The following is a 22,835-nucleotide window of genomic DNA, read 5'->3' as shown; positions in this document are numbered from 1 at the left end:
AGGATGGTCCTATTTATGTTTGTAAAAGATGGCATTTGTATTTGTGCATATATGTTTATACATGTACAAAGAAGGACTGAAAGGAGAAAACATGCCGAAGTGTTACATTCGGGGAGAGGAGGAGACAGGGTTGTTTCTGTGTAAAATTTTTATTGTGAACATAAGTTGTGTTATCCTTTAGAGAAAGGAAAAAGTAAAAATCAGTATACATCTTCGGGAGAAAAAGACAAAAAGCACGCACAAACATTACATAGAAAACTTTTATTTTAATTTACTATACATATCTAAATTTGAGGAAGTTACTAGGCAGATGCACTTTCCTCTGTAGACTGAGTCTGATCTTCAGTTACCTGTAAAAACATAAATAGCTTTACTTTTCTAATAAACACTTTTAGTTTTACCCTTCACCCACCATTTAAAATCACTGCACAGCCTTTCTCTTATAATGACCCTGTCTTTGTCTTTCTCCTTCAAGAGTAATGATTATAGAAAGTTAAGGAGAAAGAGAAGAAAACTTACATGACCAATTTCCCAATATAAATTACCAAGTACAACAATTCCATTAAAAATACAACCTGAGGCATATAGCTAGGCTTCTCAAGATGGTCATTTTATTTTTCATCTATAAAATGAAATCATTAGTATAAGAAAAATATCAGCAGTGCTGCAACAAGGTATTTTAAATCAATCTATTTTGTTGGAAAAAATCAATAATTCTACTTTGAACATAGTATAATACAGGTTTAGTAGAAAAAGATATCTGTATGTTAATATTTCTATTACATGTCACTCAGACATAGCAAACAAACAGAGCTAAACTGTATTCCTCATCACCCCCAAAACCTGCCCTACTTCCTGCATTATCTATTTCAGTGAAGGGCTCTCTACCCAGGTGCCCAAGCCTGGCATGAGAGAATCCACAGTTCTCTTAACTGCATATTTAATCAACAGCCCTATTAATTCCGCCTAAGTAACTCTCACAGCCATTTTCACTGCCCTGCCGGAAGGAACTTCAGGATCTCATCATCTACTATGGCTTAAGTCACAGTCATCTTCCATGCTGCCCCCAGAATGAGCTTTTACACAGGAATAGTTTACCAATAGGTCACTTCCTTATTCAAATTCTCCAGTTACCTGTCACTTCCTTATTCAAACGCTCCAGTGTCCTCCAATCACTTTCAGGAGGGGAATGCAAATTCCACATCACGGAAGACAAGCCCCTCATATTCTATTTCCAACAAACTGATCTGGACTCATCACCCACCCTACGTGTGACTGTGCATGCAGATTCATCTTACATTCACCACGCACTGCATTCCTCCACGCCTCTTAGGCGAGTAGCTTCCTCTGAGATAAACCCATCCTCAAGCAAATTATCTGCCTGGCCCACTTTTATTCACCCATTAAAACCAGCTTAAGAAACACCAATTCCTGGGAAGCTTCCTGAACGAACCCCTCCCAGCTGGGTTTGGGTCCTTCTCTTCTTTACGCCAGAGCCCCACATGTACACCTGAATTGGCTGCTTGTAAGTCTAGTTATCTTGTTCAACTTCCTTGAGGACAGCAAAAAGATTTTGTTCATTACTGTACCCACTGTTCCTCGCACATAACAAACAATAAGTCTGTGTAGTTAAATCAATGAACCATATGTTTAACCTACTCCCTTTAGACAAGCAAACGAACAGTGGAAGAAGGAAACTGAACCAAAATAAATGTTGCAAAAACAGCTAATCACTGATTTCTACTAGATACTCTAGGTTACTGTCTCTACTATTTTTCTACATTTCTTATAGACTCATTTTTTTCTCTAGTTTCTTAATCTAAAATGGACATTGTGACCAACCAAAGAGACAAAGTTATTCTCCCTATTCAAAAACACTTTCTTCTCATGAGAAAAAGAAAATTTACATCACCTTTACACAAAAACGTTATAGCTAAGTGCCTAAATAGTGAATTCTATCTGTAAAGTCATTAATAAAGACTAGGTTTACACATCATCATGCAAAATAATCAATAAAAATTTATTGGGTAATCCCCCATATGCCAAGTGCTATGTTCAAACTTTGGCATTACACATAGTATACAACAAACCCTGAATGGGTTAACACAATGTAAATGTACTAGCAAAAATAATCAGAAAACAATATGAGGAGGTATACAATCAAGCAGAAATTGCAGGGGTGGATATTTGTTCAGAGATTACTCTGAGAATGCTACATGGAGAAGGTAAGAAGGTAAGGTCTTGCAGAATGAGTAGGATGTAAACAGACAGGAGGAGGATGGGAAACAGAGTCTAGACATAACTGTCATACAGAAACAAACTTGAGCATAAGTTTGAGTTAACAGTATGCAATACATATTTGAAAGTTGCTAAGAGAGGAGATTTTAAACATTCTCACCATAATAAAAAGCTAACTCTCTGAGATAATGGATGTGTTAACTAACCTTATTGTGTTAATCATTTTACAATATATAAATATAACGAATCATTACACAGTATACCTTAAGATTACACAATGTAGTATGGCAACTGTATTTCAATAAAGCTGGAAAAAAATGAAGTGACAGAAGAAGGTAAACTAAAACAAAAAATAAAGAAACAAGAAAGTAAGTTTGATGTGTACTTGTAAGCTTGACTAGAGTGGAAACTTAGGGTAACTAGGAAGGGTTCATGAGGCCAGGTTACACAGGATAGTTATCAGATAATGTAAGTAAAAAGTTAACACTTAGTCTCTGAAAGAGTGAACAGGGATAATCATGGTCAAGAAATATAATCATTCCTATTTGTGAAATCTAGATGCTAGTGACACAGAATAAATGACAGTAACACAAGTATTCAAATTTGGTTCTTCAGGACATTTGCATATTTAATATGTCAACTGTCGAGGCAGTTTTAAATCATATCTGGCAAATCTTTAAATGTTCATTAAGTTTACCAAAAAATTATCAAGACCTAATTAATCAATCAATACCTTTTGATTAATTATTAATTATCAATTAATTATCAATACCTACTATACGGTAATATTCTTATTTTTCTTCAAGTTCTATAATATCATTCCCATGATACTAACAAATAAAAACGAAAAGAATTGCCAAATAACAACTTTTCTCTTGCCAAAATACTAACAGGGTCAACAACCACAATACTGCTTTAGCTACTGAGACAACTAATTACTTTTTTCTTTCTTTCTCTTTTCTTTTTTCTTTATTATTTTGTTGTGGTGGTAGTAGTGGTTGCTTAATTTCAAGGAAAATTTCTTCATAGAAATGTACTCACATGTTGTCAAAAACCATTTTCCGAGACCTTTCCAGTAGTTTATTCCATATCGTAAAATGTGCCTTGAGAAGAAAAGATTTACTATGAATTATATAAAGCACAAAAGTTACAATAAAAGAGGCTGAGTCTTTACACAGGTTTTAAACAAAACAAATACATAAAAAGTTTGGCAGTACTAATGAGGCTAAGTGGTTCCAAAAGTGAGTTCAAGTAGGGAAAAAGGGTACATACTATACAGAACAGCTGCTTTGTTTAGCATTTAAGAAAAAAAGACTTAAGGACTGAATATGCCATTCTTCCTCTTTGTCCTTCTTAATCATTACCACCATAGAACACATTCCTTCTAATGGGAAGCAAAAATCTGTCCCACTTTTCCACCCGTTCTTTTCTTAAATAGCCAATTCCAACATGCTAGTGGTCATTCTTCAAATCACAAGCAATCACAAGGAAAGGTTCATTAAGAACCAACTGTGACGCAAGAGGAGGGGATATGGGGATATATGTATACGTATAGCTGATTCACTTTGTTATACAGCAGAAACTAACACAACATTGTAAACCAATTATACTCCAATAAAGATGTTAAAAAAAAAAAACCAACTGTGACATCTCACACTGAAAGAGCAGACCTAGAGGATTTAGTAAATTACCCTAAAGAACAAGTAAAAACTAATGAAGACAACAGTAAAGTTATAGAACCGATTTCCTTAATTCATAACAATCTCATGCAGCAGAGGATTGTCAGAATGCATAAATGAAAACTGCAAAGTGCAAAACGACCACATCAATGTTACTAACTCAGCTGAAGGTGATACTGAGGGATATGGGTGGGTCAGGGACTATTTCAAATTGGATGAGCTGGTAAAATCTGTAATAAAAGGTAAAATTACTAAATATGTACATGCAAACCTTCTGGAGGAAGAGCAGCATGGTATGTTAAAGGGAAAACCATACCTGGCTCAGGCAGAATGAGCAGCGGGTGGGAGACTTTAAGGTGTGAGTGGAATATAACGGGTGATGGAGAAAGCGGTATGAGATGAAGTCAGAGAGAGAAAGGCAGGAGCCAGACAACATAGGGCTTTGCGAGACAGAGTGAAGGGTTGGCATTTGTTCATGAGAAGCCACTGGAACGTCTGGGGCAGAGGAACTGCATGATCTGATTCATATATTAAAAGCTTCATTTTGGCTACTCAGCAGAGAATGTGCTGTGGGGGCAAGAATGAAAGCAAAGAAGGGGAGTGAAGAGAAAGAGCAACAAGGAGGAGGGAAGCAGTAGTAGATGAGCTGCTATGACATGGATGCATTTGGAATATGTTTTAGGGTTAAGAGTTGAAAGGACTTGCTGATGGATGGGATGGGGCATGGCTATGAGGGAAACAGAGAATCAAGAATTACCTCAAACAGCCGGCTAGATGACAGTAACATTTACTGAAAGGGAGAAAGCTAGGAAAGGAAGGTGTGTGGAAAAAACATGTAAAGGACATGTATGCTAAAAACTAAAAAATGCTGATGAAAGGGATGAAAGAAGATTTAAATAAATGAAAAGATATATTGTGTTCATAGATTGGAAGGCTCAATGCAGTAAAGACATCAATTCTCCCCAAACTGATATACAGGTTTAATAAAATTCCTATCAAAATCCCAGCAAGGGAGAACCATTGAAGATGGCAGAAGAGTAAGACGTGGAGATCACCTTCCTCCCCACAAATACATCAGAAATACATCTACATGTGGAACAACTCCTACAGAACACCTACTGAACGCTGGCAGAAGACCTCAGACTTCCCAAAAGGCAAGAAACTCCCCACGTACCTGGGTAGGGCAAAAGAAAAAAGAAAATCCCAGCAAGATTTATTGATAGAAAAAAGATTACCCTAAAGTTAAATGGAAAGGCAATGGATCTAGAATAGCTAAAACAATTTTTATAACACACAATAACATGGGAGGAATTATTCTACCTGATTTTAAGACCTATTAAAGCTATAGTAATCAAGATTGTGTGATATCTGGAAGAGACAGAGACACATAAATCAATGGAACACAACTGAGAACCCAGAAATAGACCCACACATATACGACCACTGATTTTTAACAACAGTACAAAAGCAACTCAACAGAGGAAGGATAGTCTTTTCAACAAATGGTACTGGAGCAACTTGACAAGTATAGGGAAAAAGAAAACAATGAACCTCATCCTAAATCTCACACCTTATACAAAATTTAACTCAAAATAAACTACAAACTTAAATATAAAACTACAAAACTTTTAGGAAAAAGAATAGGGGAGAATCTTTGGGATCTAGGGCTGGGCCTTTAATTCTTAGAATTGACACCAAAAGCATGATCCATAAAGGGAAAAACTGATAACCGGACTTCATCAAAATTAAAAACTGCTGATCTGTAAAAACCTGTTAAGAGGGAAAAGACAAGCTACAGACAGAAAGAAAATATATGCAAACTACATATCTAGCAAAGAACTAGTATCCAGAATATTAAAAAAAAAAAAAAAAAAAACTCTCAAAACAACAGTAAAATAGCAAACAATCCAATTAGAATGTGGGCAAAAGAGAAGAACAGACATTTCATCAAAAAAAGATATACAGATGGCAAGTAAGTCCATGAAAAGATGTTCAACATAACTGGCCAGTAGGGAAAAGCAAATTAAAATTAAATAAGAAACCACTACAAACCCATCAGAATAGCTAAAATAAAAATTACTGACAACATCAAGTGCTGGCAAGGATTAGAAAAACTGATTATTCACACACTGCTGGTGGGAATAGAAACTGGAACTTAGCTTGGTAGTTTCTTAAAAAAACTAAACGTGCCCCTGCCATATGACCCAGCAATTGCACTCCTGGGCATTTATCCCAAAGAAATGAAAACATATATTCACAGAAACCTATACACCAATGTTCACAGCAGCTTTACTCATAATAGCTTTATTCAAAGTAGCCAGAAGCAACCCAAATATCCTTTAACAAGTGAACGGCTAAACAAACTGTGGTATATCCACACCAAGGAATACCACTCAGCAATTAAAAGGAACAAACAAGTTTTTTTTCTGTTTTTTTTTGTTTTGTTTTGTTTTGTTTTTATTTATTTATTTTTATTTTTGGCTGCATTGGGTCTTTGTTGCTGCGCACAGGCTTTCTCTAGTTGTGGTGAGCAGGGGCCACTCTTCGTTGCAGTGCGCGGGCTTCTCATTGGGTGGCTTCTCTTGTTGCAGAGCACAGGCTCTAGGTGCATGGGCTTCAGTAGCTGTGGCACTCGGGCTCCGTAGTTGTGGCTCGCGGGCTCTAGAGCACAGGCTCAGCAGTTGTGGCGCAGGGGCTTAGTTGCTCCACGGCATGTGGGATCTTCCCGGACCAGGGATCGAACCCGTGTCCCTTGCACTGGCAGGCGGATTCTTAACCACTGCGCCACCAGGGAAGCCCAAAAGGAACAAACTATTGATATATTGATACGTGCAACAATTTAGATGAATCTCCAGAGAATTATGCTGAGTGAAAACACCCAATCCCAAAAGATCACAATACTGAATGATCCCATTCATATGACATTCTTGAAAGGACAAAATTATAGAAATGGGGAACAAGTGAGAAGTTACCAGAAGCAAGGAGGTGGAGGCGGGGCAGACGGGAGTGGGTGTGAGTGGCTGTGGCTATCAAAGGCCAACATGAGGGATCCTCGTGAAGGAATTGCTCTGTATTGTCACTGTTTCGATGTCCATACTCTGGCTGTGAGAGTGTGCTAATAGTTTTGCAAGATGTTACCACTGGAAAAACTGCGTAGAGGTTCTTGGGATCTCTCTGTATTATTTCTTAGGACTGCGTATAAATCTACAATTATCTCTAAATCAGAAGTTTAATTAAAAAAATAAAAGGATTAGCAAGGGGTGGGAGTAATATGGAAAATGATATGGAATAGATCTTCAAAATAGATTAGGGAGAAGAACGTGCCAAATGTAAGGCCAAAAGGCAACCCTGAAGGTCCTATCAATATGTGCTCCACTACTCCTCACTGCACCCTCCTCTATACTAATTTGAAGTATTAAAAATACTATCTCGGAAAAAAAAAAAAAAAAATACTATCTCGGACTTCCCTGGTGGCGCAGTGGTTAAGAAACTGCCTGCCAATGCAGGGGACACAGGTTCAAGACCTGGACCAGGAAGGTCCCACATGTCGCGGAGCAACTAAGCCCATGCGCTACAGCTACTGAGCCTGCGCTCTAGAGCCCGCGTGCCACAACTACTGAAGCCCATGCACCTAGAGCCCATGCTCCACAGCGAGAGAGGCCACCACAATGAGAAGCCTGTGCACAGCAACGAAGAGTAGCCCCCGCTCACCACAACTAGAGAAAGCCCACGCGCAGCAACGAAGACCCAATGCAGCCAAAAATAAATAAATAAATTTATTAAAAAAGAAAAACTCTCTCAATTTGATTTAATTTTTTCAACTAATACTTCTTTTGTAAATTATCTGTTTACATCCTGGGTAAAATTATTTTAATCATTAACCCAAGTTGACAAAATATTAGTGTTACACAACTTAACGAAAATTAAAATATATGTCCTTCAAATTGGTATAAAATCAAGACCAGAATCACACTCACACCCAAACTGAATGACCTGAAACTTTAAGCTTTACTTACTCTTAAGTGCACAGGTAAAGAGAGACCCTGGAATCTTCGTACAAGACTTGACTGGGTGGCTTGAAGATTATGAACCGCTGACACTTCGTACTGGAAACAAATACTTGTTCTTGGAATAAGAGGGCCCTCACTCACATCAATGAAGTCACCAAATCTGATTCGATTTAAAAAATAAACAAATAAAACCTCAAAATCAAATCACTTACAATAGTTAAAAAAAATCTATTCATTCTCTTTGCCATTACATCCCTAATCAAGAACAATCCATGTGGATCAATTCCATCTCTAATAGCCCCTGACACAACAATCTCAAGTGATGAGACTAAAATTTTAGAAATTAAAACCAATGAATCTTTTTCTTACTTAGCATTGATATAATTTTAAAGATTTTTTAAATAATTTTTTAAAATTAATTAATTAATTATTTATTTGGCTGCTCTGGGTCTTTGTTGCTGCGCATGGGCTTTCTCTAGTTGCGGCGAGCGGGGGCTACTCTTCGTTGCAGTGAGCGGTCTTCTCACTGCGGTGGCTTCTCTTGTTGCAGAGCACGGGCTCTAGGCGCACGGGCTTCAGTCGTTGTGGCTCGTGGGCTCTAGAGCACAGGCTCAGTAGTTGTGGCACACGGGCTTAGTTGCTCCATGGCGTGTGGGATCTTCCCGGACCAAGGCTGGAACCTGGGTCCCCTGCACTGGCAGGAGGATTCTTAACCACTGCACCACCAGGGAAGCCCGTTAAAGATGTTTAAGATCACTAAACACATCATGCTATCAAGTGGATCCAATGTCTAAAACTGATAATCCTATCACCTTATAACAACTAACTGCAACAGAGTTTAGAATTTAGCATGTAAGACAGCTTCCTAGAGGAAAAAAGTTAAATCTGAGTCAAGAAAACATGAAGTTGAGAAAACAGATACAGGCCGTGAAGCCATTTTTGCATAATGCATTGTCTTACTTCTCTCATCCTTGCATCAGAAAGCACATTGTGATATAACTTCCTTATATGTAACATAAGTAGTAACTAATTAGTCAGTATTCATGTTTCTACATACATATGAATCACGTTCAATTCATAACAATGAGTATTCTGCCCAATTTCAAAATTAACTCTAAACATTACATTTTCTTACAATGGTTTCCAACTCTTTCAGAAATAAAAATAACAAACAATAAAATGAGGAACAGAAACCACAACTGTTCCCGAAGATGACTTAAAGCTTCCAATTACCACCATAGCAAAAAATTGAACAAAGCAGTAAAAAGTAAGGTAATAAGAACAACAAATTAAGGTACAAATCTTTTCCAGTCATACACCAGTCAGGTAACAATAAAACTAAACCTTCCTATAAATTAGCATAGCAGTCAATTTTTATATTTTTACTTACCTGTGTAGCTTGACTATTCTCTCAGGGTTCTGAGATGCCTTCTCTTCTATGAAATCTAATTTGTACCTAAAAAGCAGCAAAGAAACAAATGTTTTAATTCTAAATGTACAAAAAGGTGTTTAAAGCCACTTCCCTTTCTCTTCCTCTTCAGCCATAATTTTTGCAAGAGGGGTTTACACTTGGAACCTCCCCTTCCTCACCTCCCATTCACACCTCACCTCCTTCAATCTGGCCAGAGCTTCACAACTCCACCAAACTGTTCTCCTTGGTGCCAACCTAATGGACACTCTTTAGTCCTTATTTCCACTGCTCACCTCCACTTCTCAAAGTGTTCTTTTCCACCGGCTTCTGTGGCATTCCCTACTGCTTGTTATTTTAACTCTCTGGTCACCCTTCTCTTTCCCTACCCTTCAAGGGTTCTGCCCATAAACTTTTTTCACTCTAAGCATCCTCTCTGGGCTAGCTCCTTGATTTGCACAGTTTTAATTACCACTTACGTGTTTATATCTTCTACACCTCTGCTTCTAATCCACATCTCTTCTGAGCCCCAAACTGTATATCCAAAACACTCCAGACATCAACCAGGGTGTCTACAAGCATCTTACACTCCCAAGTTCTCAAACTGAACAAAAACTTACCCTCTCTTTTCTCACCAAACTTATTCTTATTCCTGAATTCCCTAGTTTAGTAAATGACACCACCAACCACCCACATCTCCAAGTGAAAAACTTCAGAGATTTCCTTGATTCCTGTTTCTCCCACCACATTCCCTCTGTCCAATTCATTACCAAGTCACATCAATTCTACTGCCTGTCTCTCAAATCCACTAGGGTCTGTCAGTATAACAAATAGTACAGATGGAACCGCACAGCCCAGGTTCAAATCATGACCTTACCACTTACTATTAAGAGCCTTGCCTATTTACCCCAGAATGCTAAACAAACATTACACATGTGTGGCAAGGTTGGAAAGCGTCAGTTTGTGCAAAAACATCCACTTACTGCCACACTCCTTCTTCCACAGCCCTGATGATTACTGAGGGAGCCAATTCCCTTGAATACTTGTTCCTCTTGACCCACCTCTAAGAGAAACTCCTGTCCCCTGGGAGCCAAAGCCACTGAAAGTTCCCCCTACAGGAGAAAGGCCCCATCACTGATCCACCTTCAACCTCCAAAACTCTCTGTCTCCTCAAACTTGCCCCTAAATGATCTCCCACCTCCCTTTACACACTCACCTAAAGTTACCAAAGTCCTACAAGCCTCTCCTAGACTTTGACAGTTGAGTGGGAGGAAAGGGAAATCTCAGTGTAACATGAAATGAAAGTCTAGAGTACGCTGTCCAATACGGTAGCTATGGAGCACTTCAATGTAATTAGTCCTAACTGAAATGTGCCGTAAGTGTAAAATACACACCAGATTCTGAAGACTTAGTATGAAAAAGAGAATTATAAAATATTAAGGTTTTAATATCAATCACATGTTGAAATGTTTCAGATATACTGTTTAAATAAAACTGTTTTATTAAAATTAACTTCACCTTTATTTTGAATTTTTGTTTAATGTAGCTAACTAGGAAATTTAGTTATATAGATGACTCACGTTATTTTTCTATTGGACAACACAGCCCTAGAATTGTGGTGGGGGAGGTGACTTGATAAATTCTGATAATTTAAGGAATTTTCTTATAGAATTAATGGCAATTTAGTTGTAAAGAATTATTTGTACTCCAGTTCAGTATATTCCTACTGCTTTCTAAGTACACTGGTTCCAAAATATGCTAAATATTATAAACTAGCCCCATGAGAATCTGTGCCTCATTTTATAAATAGCTAAAGAAATTCCAAACCATCATCTTTAACAATTTGCAGGTGCACATTTTGGCTTTAGAATCTAGTATCTATATGATTTTTTGCAATGCAGATATTCCTTTCTAATTAATTCTGATTTTAATTAGTTTAACATTAAAATTTAGTTTATGTTCTCACAATTAGTAGAAGATAAATTGGAAGTTTTCTGAGTGAAAAAGGGAATTGAGAAGGCAGGCAGGATTTAACATGTTGGCGAAGAAAATCTATCAAATGGTTAACTCCCCTACAGAAGACTAAGATCTGTGTGAATGTTTTACTTCAGCTGTTAGCTGCCTCCGAACAGCTGGTATTTTCTGTCTTACCCTTTTCATCTGAAGAGTGGAAAGATGGGAAGGAAAGGTTGCCAAATGCAAGTTTAAATAAATTTAAGTTTAAATTCAAAATAATGCAGTTTCTTAACGTAGGCTACCACTTCACAATGGAAGGAAAAAAGGGAAACATATTGCTATGGTGATATAAAGAAAAGGACTAGCCAAAGAAAAAGAGAAGTAAGACAAAGTAAGAAAATTATCAAAGGTGTGGCAGGGGCACTTCTTCTCAGTGAAATAATGAGATGAACAAAAGCAAATAGGCTGGTGCAGAAAAGAGATCCCAGAGCTAAAAAGTAAAAAGTGTGCTACATAAATACATCAAATATGAAAGTTAGTAAGAGCTGAATTTTCTTCATTACATACAACTTTGGGAGGTTTAATTTTGTTTAAAAGGAAGCCAACACTTACTTATTGTGTTGAAATATTTCTAACGCCACTTTTGCTTCAACTTCCAGAGTTTCAAATGGAAGATCTTTATAAATTAAAGCACGAGCATCTTTTGTGAAGGAACATAGGTTCTCCTTAAAAATGAAAGTATTAACCTTTTGTAACAATTTACTTAAAAACATTTCCCTATAAGGCAGATAAAACTGTATGCTTAATATTATAAGTCCAACTACAACAAAAAGCAAAAAGCAAATTTGCTAGGAAAGAAAGCATTAATTTGCAACAATTAAATACTGGAATCATACAATGTACAATTAGCAATTTCTCCCAATTCTATAAATTATAAAACTTGTAATTAAATAGCTGCCTGTGTTAGAAATAATTATTATGGATAATCCTACAAAGAAATTTTAATAAACATTTCATTCAAATTATACAGCCCTATAAATGTTTATTAAAATGATGGTGCAACAAGTAGAAATACTAATAAGTAAATGGTAAGATACAAAAATTTGTTTACACTATGAGTAAAACTAAGCTTTTTAAATAAATGCATGAGGAAAAAATTATTATTTATGTGACTCAGAAACTTTCACTAGGAAATGTTATGTCATCATTGGCCATGTCCAAAATATAGCATAAATCCAATATTAGAAATTTCTGTTTAATGAAAATGTCAATTTTACACAATTAAAATGATTAATAACACACATTAACAATGTTTATGAGATTTTTAATAAAAACTATAGTTGAGTTTTCACACTATAAATCATAACTAATACAGAAAAGATCAAGCACTATTATGCAAATAATTTTTGTAATAAAATTCTTTCCATAAACTTCCTAATAGACTCTTTTAAATGAAATGACTCTTCTCCATTCTTAAATGGATAATTTTCTGTATAACCAATGCACATTCATGGTTTAATATAGCTGTTACTTGACTGTAACTTTCCCCCACTTTCTAAACCCCATGGTGCCTGCAATTAACTAGTACATTTCTTTTTTAAAGTTTTATCTTTAAAAAAAGGAAAAGGAGGCAGCAAGTTTCATACATAATGAGACTTAAATTTTCATCTCCTTAGTTTTTACTTAACTCCCCCAATAAAGCAAGAATCTTGACAGACTTGAAAAAAAAATTATATTGCCACGAGTCCACAGATCATGAAGAAACCATTCCAAACTCTCCCCTCACCCCCCCCATCTCTCCCAATACCTCTCTTCCCTCTCTCCCTTTCTCTCTTTTTTCCTTCCTGTTTCCCTCCTCTCTCTCTCGGTATTAAGCAGTAATGGCAGGATTACACAATAAATAACTGTCAAAGCCAGCATTTAAACCTGGATCTTCCCTGACTCCAAAATTTTTTTTTTCAGGTGTCATTTGGATTTCCTTTTTTTTTTCCCCCACATCTGTATTGGAGTATAAATGCTTTACAATGTTGGGTTAGTTTCTGCTGTACAACAAAGTGAATCAGCTATATGTATACATATATCCCCATATCCCCTCTCTCTTGAGCCTCCCTCCCGCCCTCCCTATCCCACCCCTCTAGGTCATCACAAAGCACCGAGCTGATCCCTCTGGGCTATGCGGCTGCTTCCCACTAGCTATCTAGTTTACATTTGGTAGTATATATAGGTCAATGCTACTCTCTCACTTCGTTCCAGCTTCCCCTCCCCACCCCCAACCCCCGTGCCCTCAAGTCTGTTCTCCAGGTCTGCGTCGTTATTCCTGCCCTGCCACTAGGTTCATCAGTACGGTTTTTTAAAATTCCATATATATGCATTAGCATACGGTATTTGTTTTTCTCTTTCTGACTTACTTCACTCTGTATGACAGATTCCAGGTCCATCCACCTCACTACAAATAACTCAATTTCGCTCCTTTTTATGGATGAGTAATATTCCATTGTCTATAAGTTCCACATCTTCTTTATCCATTCATCTGTTGATGGACATTTAGGTTGCTTCCATGTCCTGGCTATTGTAAATAGTGCTGCAATGAACATTGTGGTACATGTGTCTTTTTGAATTATGGTTTTCTCAGGGTATATGACCAGTAGTGGGATTGCTGGGTCATATGGTAGTTCTATTTTTAGTTTTTTAAGGAAACTCCATACTGTTCTCCATAGTGGCTGTATCAATTTACATTCCCACCAACAGTGCAGGAGGGTTCCCTTTTCTCTGCACCCTCTCCAGCATTTATTGTTTATAGATTTTTTGATGATGGCCATTCTGACTGGTGGGAGGTGATACCTCATTGTGGTTTCGATTTGCATTTCTCTAATGACTGGTGATGTTGAGAATCTTTCCATGCATTTGCTGGCTGACTCCAAAATTTTTGCTTTTAGAAACTACAATATTTCACTAAATCCAAGATGCACCACTAAGAAAAAACATTACCAGTTATAATCATAAGATGCTATCTACTGTAAGTCACATTTGCTCCAGAGAATTACACTGAGTGAAAAAAGTCAATCCCAAAAGATTACATACTGAATGATTTCATTTACATAACATTCTTGAAATGACAAAACTATACAAATAGAGAACAGACTAGTGGTTGCCACAGTTTAAGGATGGGGGGGGATGGAGACTAAAGAGAAATGTGGGTAATTTTGTCAGTGATAGAAATGTTCTTGGCGGGCTTCCCTGGTGGCGCAGTGGTTGAGAATCTGCCTGCCAATGCAGGGGACACGGGTTCGAGCCCTGGTCTGGGAAGATCCCACATGCCGCGGAGCAACGAGGCTTGTGAGCCACAACTACTGAGCCTGCGCGTTTGGAGCCTGTGCTCCGCAACGGGAGAGGCCGCGACAGTGAGAGGCCCGCGCACCGCGATGAAGAGTGGCCCCGCTTGCCGCAACTAGAGAAAGCCCTCGCACAGAAACGAAGACCCAACACAGCCATAAATAAATAATAAATAAATAATAAATAAATTTTTTTAAAAAAAAGAAACGTTCTTGGCTATATCAGTGTCAATATCCTGGTTGTGATATGGTACTATGGTTTCGCAAGATAATACCATTGGGGAAACTGAGTAAAAGGAACATCGAATCTCTATGTATTATTCCTTACAACTCCATGTGTATCTATAATTTTCTTCAACTAAAAAAAAGTTTAATTAAAAAAAGTTATAGAAACAAACAAAAGACACATTTGTTTTCAGAGATATTAAAATGTGAAAAAAATGTACATAGTGGAATTGATAAAATGGTATGCTACACTGCCTCCCCACTTCTGATCTCCAGCCTTCCAATCTGTAGGACATACAGTTTTGCTTCATTAAGAATTAGGCATTTGTCTGTTCTCTCCAATCGTAACTACGCCTCTAGGCTTGACTTTTGAAAGCCGTCAGCATCCTCTACCTGCACAGCACCTGATATAGATTCACTCTGTTAGCCAGGCTCCTGCTGCTACCCGGTCCCAGACCAACAAGGAGCACCGTCCTTAGGACGGCGGACCATTCCAGAAGAGGCTAGTTTGCTGCTATTTAGTTTGCGGCTATCTGGGTTACCTCTGTCAAAGCCTGATATTTTAATTCACCCCTCCCCAACTCTCAATGTAACCCTTGTTGATAGGAAGATCTCAGGATGCAATAGGCTTAAAATGGCTTAGGGCAGTGGTTTTCAAATTGTGCTCTAAAGATCCAAGGAGGTAAGGCTCCAGGCCTCTCACCCCCACCCCCCACATCAACCAAGATAGTTAAGCTTCTATATTTTATTCTGGGTACCTCGCTGTTGTGAATACCCTCAATCATATACATCTGTCTTAAATACACTAAAAAGCAACAATAAAGATTGACTGATTCTTTTAAATATCCTCAACGTGCAGTACCATTCAACAATACTAACACAGGAATCGTTCCAACAAAGAAAGGCACAGACTCTAAAATTAATACTCCAAAGAGTAGACTTACTTTTGTTGGCATCCACTCATCAAGTCTCTTATCCAAAACTACATCATAGCAGAAGGCTCCAGTGATTACTGTAAATCCAACCAAAATAAAAAGCAAAGTCAAATCTGTTAGGGTAGAAAGTTACTAATTTGCAACAAATGAATATTTAGACCATAAAATGAAGGGTCAAAAATCTCTCCCAACACTACAAATTATAAAATTGTCACCATTATTCCAGCTGCTTGTCAGAGCTGTACCAACTTTCCCCCCACCATAAAACTAACTCACCTTTTTGTTAACCCAACATCACCAGTATTTTTTAACCATTCACATTTTCTTCAGGAATAGTACCACCATAGAGATCTCAAATATTAGTTACTAGATACAAAAATTCCCAAAGAGTAAGATATTTAATAAGTAGATGAATAACTAAATGGACATGAAATGTTTAATTTTTTTAATATCCTCTAAATTTATTTTTTGTTGTTTTGTTTTGCTTAGAATCTCTTATTGCCAAATCAAATATTTTTTGGTATATAAACTTCCACCTTTTTTAAAAAAATACAATTGTGATCCTACTACACATACTGTTGCAAAATCCTAGTTTTAGGAAAATTACAAAGAATGTGAACTGTTCCACCTCCCCAAAATGGTATTCCTCTCCAGTGTCAGGGTCATTTCTGGTGAAATGGTACCACCTAAACACAGTTTTCTACAGAAGTCTATTTATACTCATATCTCCTCCTCCTCACATTCTGTTTGGAAATAAGTACTTAAAATGGTAAGAAATAAATACTGACACAATATAATTACATGAAATTCACATTCAAAAGAAACAGTCTCCTCTAATCCTATTATGTTAATAATTGACCTCCAATAATTAAATAAGATGGATTTTTTTTACCATTATAAATAGAAGGTATATATGACAGTAATAGGACGGATTCTACTACCCATAATAAATGGAATGTATGTATGATGGTAATTTATATTAGACTAAATTAGAAGTGAACTCTATACAACATCAAAAATAGGTACCAAAATATTCAAAGATTACAGAAAGTGTGTGTGTGTGTCTATATACACACACACACACACACACACATATATATATATATGTGTGTGTTTATTTATTTATTTATATGTGTACATCACCTGGAACTTCTGGAGCTCTGACCAAACTGACCACATATTCATCTTTGAATGCCCTCTCTATCACACAGCCCATCATCATGGCACAAGAACGCCAATAAGCCTAGAAAAATAAAATACACACAAACATAATAAACATAAGATTTACTAACATTTCTTTAATATTAAAATTTAGGTTGACTTTTGACTTAGGAACCATTTCTCAAATATCTGTCCATCTCTGCATTTAGAAATGGTTACCATCAGACCATGACATTACCACCACCAAGCAAAACCCACAAAAGAATGAAGCACCAACTTCATGTGGTTAGCAATGTTTGTATAAGATATCAGACACTATAATGTTTATCAACCAATAAACAGTTTTACTATCGGTAGTAATTTTATTTTTAACCCAGGATAAAGTTAACTTGTTAACAAACTTGTGCTAAAGTAAAATAAATATATTAATATGTACCTGTTTATAACGTACATAAATATGGAGGGTTAACCCAACTTTTAAGAATTATTTATGGGCTTCCCTGGTGGCACAGTGGTTAAGAATCCACCTGCCAATGCAGGGGACATGGGTTCAAGCCCTGGTCCAGGAAGATCCCACATGCCGCGAAGCAACTAAGCCCGTGCGACACAACTACTAAGCCTGCGCTCTATAGAGTCCACGAGCCACCACTACTGAGCCCGTGTGCCACAACTACTGAAGCCCGCGCGCCTAGAGCCCGTGCTCCGCAACAAGAGAAGCCACTGCAATGAGAAGCCCGCGCACAGCAACGAAGAGTAGCCCCCGCTTGCTGCAGCTAGAGAAAGCCCGCACACGGCAACAAACACCCAATGCAGCCAAAAATAAATAAATAAAAATTAAATAATAATTTTTTTTAAAAAAAAGAATTATTTATGACTCCTATCCTATACCTAACATCACGTATCACTTAGGTTATTCATATTTATAACAAAGCAACCTCACTATTAACTGGGCTTTCATCTCACTAGCATTTTGATCCATGGACATGCCCAATATGGGTATCCATGCAATGACCTTCCCAGAGTCATAAAGACAAACGTAAGTCCTACACCATCTTAAGCTCTGTACTGGCACTGCTATAACTAGGCACTTGACTTTCCTAAGCTCTTCTCCGTATCTGAGGACAACAAGAGTGGGCTCATTTGGTTGCACATGGCAGAGACTGCTCCAGAATGTGTTCTACACAACCACACAAATACACTAAAAATAAATGCAAACCCAGGCCCTGAAGGCCAGTAGCAAAATGCACTTCTTCATCTACCTGACTTGATTGTTTTTAATGTCTGGTGAACTCCAGGGTCAATGCCTAGGTTCAAATCCAGGCTCAGCCACTTAGCAAACTGGTAACCTTGGTCAGGCTACACCTCTCTTTGCCTCAGTTTATTTATCTGTAAAAAGGAGATAATAGCACCTTTTATGGGATTTTTTTTTAGTGAGGATTACATGAGTCAATACCTGTGAATCACTAAAATAGTGCCTGATATACAATAAATGTTCAATGTTAGCTACTACTATTATCATGCCTACCATTTCCTTCTTTAAGTATTTCATTTCAACAAATATTTATTAAATACCTACTGTATGTAAGTCAAGGACAAGATCTAATAAGGGACATGATCCCTGTCTTCACAGAGCCAGGAATCCAGTACATTCAACAGTTCGTATTACAAGGGAAAATCAAACTACTGTATCTAGAGACACTAGCCAAGTGTTGTGAGGCCCAGAAGAAAAGAGGGATTCATTCTGACAAGAAGAAGCTGAGAAGGTTCCACAGAGCATATGGCATTTTAATGGAACTATAATAGATAAACAGGATTTTAATAGGGAGGAAAGAAAATACTCGAAGAGCATCAACAAAAGCAAGGAGGATAACACAACAGAAACCATTAGTGACCAAGTCCTCCAGTGTGGCTGGAGCAAAGAGGAAGTGGAAAGATGCCGTGGCGGTGAAGCTCAAAAGGCAGGCAGGGGTGAGAAAAGTGTCCACGCAGATCTGGGAAAGTTATATGAACGGTTATCAGGTAGGCAAGTTCTTTAGGGATAAGTGACATCATCCTTAGTCACATCATTTAATAAAACTCTTGCAGGACTATTAAGGAAGACTTTCAGATTAAAAAAGGGTGGTGGGGGGGGCGGTGGGAGAGTTAAAAAGTTATTGAAATAAGCCAGAAAAGATGGTGAAAGACAAGAATGAAATTACTGAACTATACAGGGTGACTAATAAAAGTACGCTGAACAAAGATATGAATGTCATTTAGTTTTCTCAAACCAAAATACAGAGACATTAATGCCACTGAGGAGTTTTGAACTATGAACATGCCTAATCTACCAAGTAAAACCCTGATTATCTAGTACAGTACAACATTTGACCTTGGCCAGATCTGTACATTTCAAACTCCATAGGAAACAGATTTTAATTAAAAAAAAGACTAGAAAAAACTGGGAGGAGGGGTACCAAAGAACATAGAGGCAGAAATACCTTATTGACTTCTCCTGGATCATCATCTTTGAAAGTAAGAAACTTAATTTCACATGACTTGGTCAAAGGCTTATACATGTCCCAAGGCTGTCCGTCCACAAGAGCCAGAATGGACTTCCTGCAGTACCACTCACTTAAATCTAGGAATTTAAAACAGATTGAAGATCTAACTCTAACAAAACCCAAGTGAAAAAGTACATGTTTAAGTGCTACATTAAGAAATAAAACAACAGAAAGGCAAGATTCTGCAAGCTTTTTTGGGGAGAAAAGAAAGATTTGTAGCCAATAAAAAAATAATTCCCAACACATCCAATGTATTGCTAATTAATAATGAAATTACCCAAACAAAAATCATTAAGGCTAAGTCTAACTTGAAATTAATCTGTCAATTATTAAGTAATAAAATAGTTTTCCAAGAGCTACACTTAAATATTCAGAAAGCAGCATCGTGGATATATTTGGCTATATGCACACACAATTTAGAAGGGAAAATATATAAATATACATCCCAGTAAGTCTGTTCTAGATGGGTTTGGGATCTTGCTCCCAAACCATCTATACTTCCCTAACATGGACTCTTCAAGTTAAATACCATAGTTACCAGTTTGTATTCAATAATTATCAGTATGAATTCACACATAAACCAATCAGCTCTGGTCTGTTATATGACTCCAGAATGCAACTCCAACCCTGATTAGATGTTTTTTGAGTACCCAGCTATTCACAGAAGTGGTCAAACCACAGGTCTAAATAAGTTCCATAAGGCGGGGATCATGCCTATTTTTGCTCACTCGCCAGTATATCTAGAGACTAGCATCAGGCCTGAAATACACTAGGTACTCAATAAAATTTATTGAATGATTGACGGTATGAGTGACAAGCAAGTCTGAGGGCAGCGGTCATGCTAAGAGTGGTTCAGAGGCTTCATCTCTACATGTGATGTGTGTAAAACTCCTTAAGGGCCTGAGCTGTGTCTTAGCCTCCTCTGCATTCCTAATGCCTATCCTACAGCAGAGGTTCAATAAATGCTTGCCAAACAAGTAAGCAATTATAAGTACTAATTCAAGTGCCAAAGTAAAGGAAGATTGAGAGTACACACTCGGCAGGTCAGCTTAAGCTTTTAACTAAAGTTAATTACTTAAATGGAATCATTACTGAGTTTTCCAAAAATCTGAACAACGCAGCCAGTCATATATGAGCGAGTATGTAGGTGTACGTATCTACTTTTTGTTCTTTCGGAATTTAAACGTTACCAGTTCTATCAAAGCTACTACAAAAGCATTTTGATCAAAAATAACATAGAGGCCTTGTTCTCTTCATTTCCACACCACATCACACACAGGGCCTTGTTCTCTCCCTTAAGATATGAACACAACAAATATTTTTACCCCAATCACATTCACCCCATGTACTCACACATTTACTACATGTACATGTAAATGTAAACAAAGACACAACACACACAGAGGCAAGTGGTGAGCAGATAAAAGACTTAAGTTAGGCTATAAAGAGCAGAAAAGGAAAAGAAGGCCAAAAAAAGCTGATCATCTGAGGCCAGGGCAGTCCCTCCACCCCAAAATCCTTTAATGGGACTCACATGGTAACTGCTGCCATTACACCACAGTGTGTCTAAAAGGGGCAAGCACACTAGTAGCAATGCTTTCAGGTCTGCCTCCTGCAGGAAACAATGACAGCCCTCTAAACTCAGCCAGATTCCAGCAAGTCCCAGGACGACCTATGCGTTACAGCACCAACCTTTCAAGGCCCACAGTACCCTCAACTGCTAAGCCCGCAGTGAACACGCAGGAAGATGCTAGATAAAGGAGAACTTCCGGGAAGTTCAGGGAGCAATTACAGCATCTTGTCTCCTCTGCACCGGTTCTTCTCCTGATTTATGCAAAATCTTCAAAAGGGTACCCTGATTCGTTACTTACGCATGGCACAACTATAAGGAGTTGAAATGTTTTTATTCATGACAAAGACAGTGCCAGGGTCAGCTTTCCCAACGTGCTTAACTTCAATCTTCTCAGTTCGGGGAGTTAATGAGAGCTGCCTTTTTTTCTCTTTGTTAAAGAGATCATTCTGCATTTCTGTCAGTTCGGTCGGTGACAGCTGAGAAGCAGGTGATGTTGCTATAAATCCTGTGCAGAAGTTACAATAAATGTGAAAACTGACCAAAAAAATAATATATTGCCCCACCCTGTTCCCCTCCCGTATCACCATCCTCGACCAAGGAAAGAATAGGAGGCAAGGGAATTTTAAACGCTGTTCACCAAAATGAGTTCAGAAGTAAACTTAAACCCCTTTCTAATATTAATAATTAAAACGACCACGGAAAAGAACTGCAGCCTGCCCTGATCCGCGCCTTTACTTCAACTTTGCTCTTTCACCATCAGATCGCCACTTCCCACCAGTTTCCTCGGTCGTATTCCAATCTGTGCTTTACAATAAGGGGCAAAAAGTAACCAGGAAGTGGAGTCAGACCAGTCATTGGAAAGGTGAGCAAAACTGTCGCTTTGAAAACGTCTTGGGGACAAGAAAGCTCCACGAGACTGCAGGTCCCACGCCAAAACTCTCCATGTGTAGAGCGAGAAATGCTAAGCTTATTTTCCAAACCCCAAATCAGAGGATTTGGCAAGGCATGTACGAGTCCAATGGGAAAATAAGGACACGTTTGCACCGGAACGTGGTCTCCCTCCCAAGGGCGCCCCAAGCTCCTCCCGCGGCCCCGCCCCTGCCCTCCCCGTCTCTCTCGGGTCCCGAGATATGTACCCCAAGGCCGGGAGGGGGCGGCCAACGCAGCAGGGACTCAAAAGACCCTCCTCGGTCCCCAACCCCGCGGGACCCCCCCCCCCCAGGACCCGCCTCGGGCCCAATCTGGGCAGACACCATCCTCTAAGCCTCCCTCCCTGACCCTACGGCCGCTAAAACTCACTCCAGCCAGCCCCGCCGCCGGGGGCGGCCCGCCAGAGCCGCAAGCTCCAGACTCCGACGGACATTGCCTCCTCTGCAGCCCTAGGAACCGCCGTGCGCAGGTCCTTCTCCGTCTTCTTCCCCGGAAACTCCGAGCGCGCACCCCAGGTTCCGTCGGAGAGTTTTGTTCCGGGCCAGACTGTCGGGCTGCATCTGCCACCAGGGGGCGCGCTCGCGCCTCGCTGAGAGTCAGTCGCTGGAGGTCTGGCGTCCAGAGCCCGGCTTGTTCCCGGCGCACGGAGGATGACCCGGAGGTCCTGGGCCCCACGGCGGCCGGTCAGCCACCCGGTGGGCTCTGCAGGGGGACAAGCGTCTCCTTTGGAGCCGCAGAGCTGGACACGCGCCGTCACCCTCCGCCCTCCGCAGGTTCGATCCCCGCCTGCTGGGCGAAACCCTTGTTTCTCTCAAAGTATGTTTCTGGGGAGAAAAACTGAGAAAAGA

The 22,835-nt window shown here is 38.8% G+C and overlaps 1 protein-coding gene across 3 annotated transcripts; it reads right to left on the bottom strand.

The window, feature by feature from the left end:
* Nucleotides 1-242: 242 nt before the first annotated feature.
* On the bottom strand, nt 243-22,524 carry MRPL39 (mitochondrial ribosomal protein L39). 3 transcript variants are annotated; one of them, XM_082391967.1, is made up of 10 exons: nt 22,357-22,524; nt 21,356-21,562; nt 19,422-19,561; nt 16,927-17,026; nt 15,793-15,860; nt 11,904-12,016; nt 9,318-9,383; nt 7,934-8,087; nt 3,280-3,341; nt 243-350 (listed from the first exon to the last, which is right to left on the bottom strand). In XM_082391967.1, exons 1-10 carry the CDS (start codon nt 22,418-22,420, stop codon nt 347-349), a joined length of 978 nt encoding a protein of 325 aa, XP_082248093.1. In that variant the 5' UTR covers nt 22,421-22,524; the 3' UTR covers nt 243-346. The 3 variants fall into 3 exon arrangements, with proteins under 3 accessions (XP_082248093.1, XP_082248095.1, XP_082248094.1); XM_082391969.1 differs by lacking the exon at nt 21,356-21,562 and having other exon boundaries at nt 22,357-22,493; XM_082391968.1 differs by lacking the exon at nt 7,934-8,087 and having other exon boundaries at nt 22,357-22,492.
* Nucleotides 22,525-22,835: the final 311 nt, after the last annotated feature.

The sequence above is a fragment of the Balaenoptera borealis genome (assembly GCF_965194805.1).
Source record: "Balaenoptera borealis genome assembly, chromosome: 5".
NCBI lineage: Eukaryota > Metazoa > Chordata > Mammalia > Artiodactyla > Balaenopteridae > Balaenoptera > Balaenoptera borealis.
The sequence above is the reverse complement of the archived record's forward strand: the minus strand, read 5'-3'. Positions and strand labels throughout refer to the sequence as shown.

Coding starts and splice junctions, on each gene's coding strand:
- MRPL39 (XM_082391967.1), bottom strand. CDS start 22,420: ATGTCCGTCGGAGTCTGGAGCTTGCGGCTCTGGCGGGCCGCCCCCGGC. Junction 15,861..16,926: donor CAGAGCTCCAGAAGTTCCAG/GTGATGTACACA, acceptor TTGGATTTACAG/TAATCACTGGAGCCTTCTGC. Junction 12,017..15,792: donor ATGAGTGGATGCCAACAAAA/GTAAGTCTACTC, acceptor TTCATTTTTAAG/GAGAACCTATGTTCCTTCAC.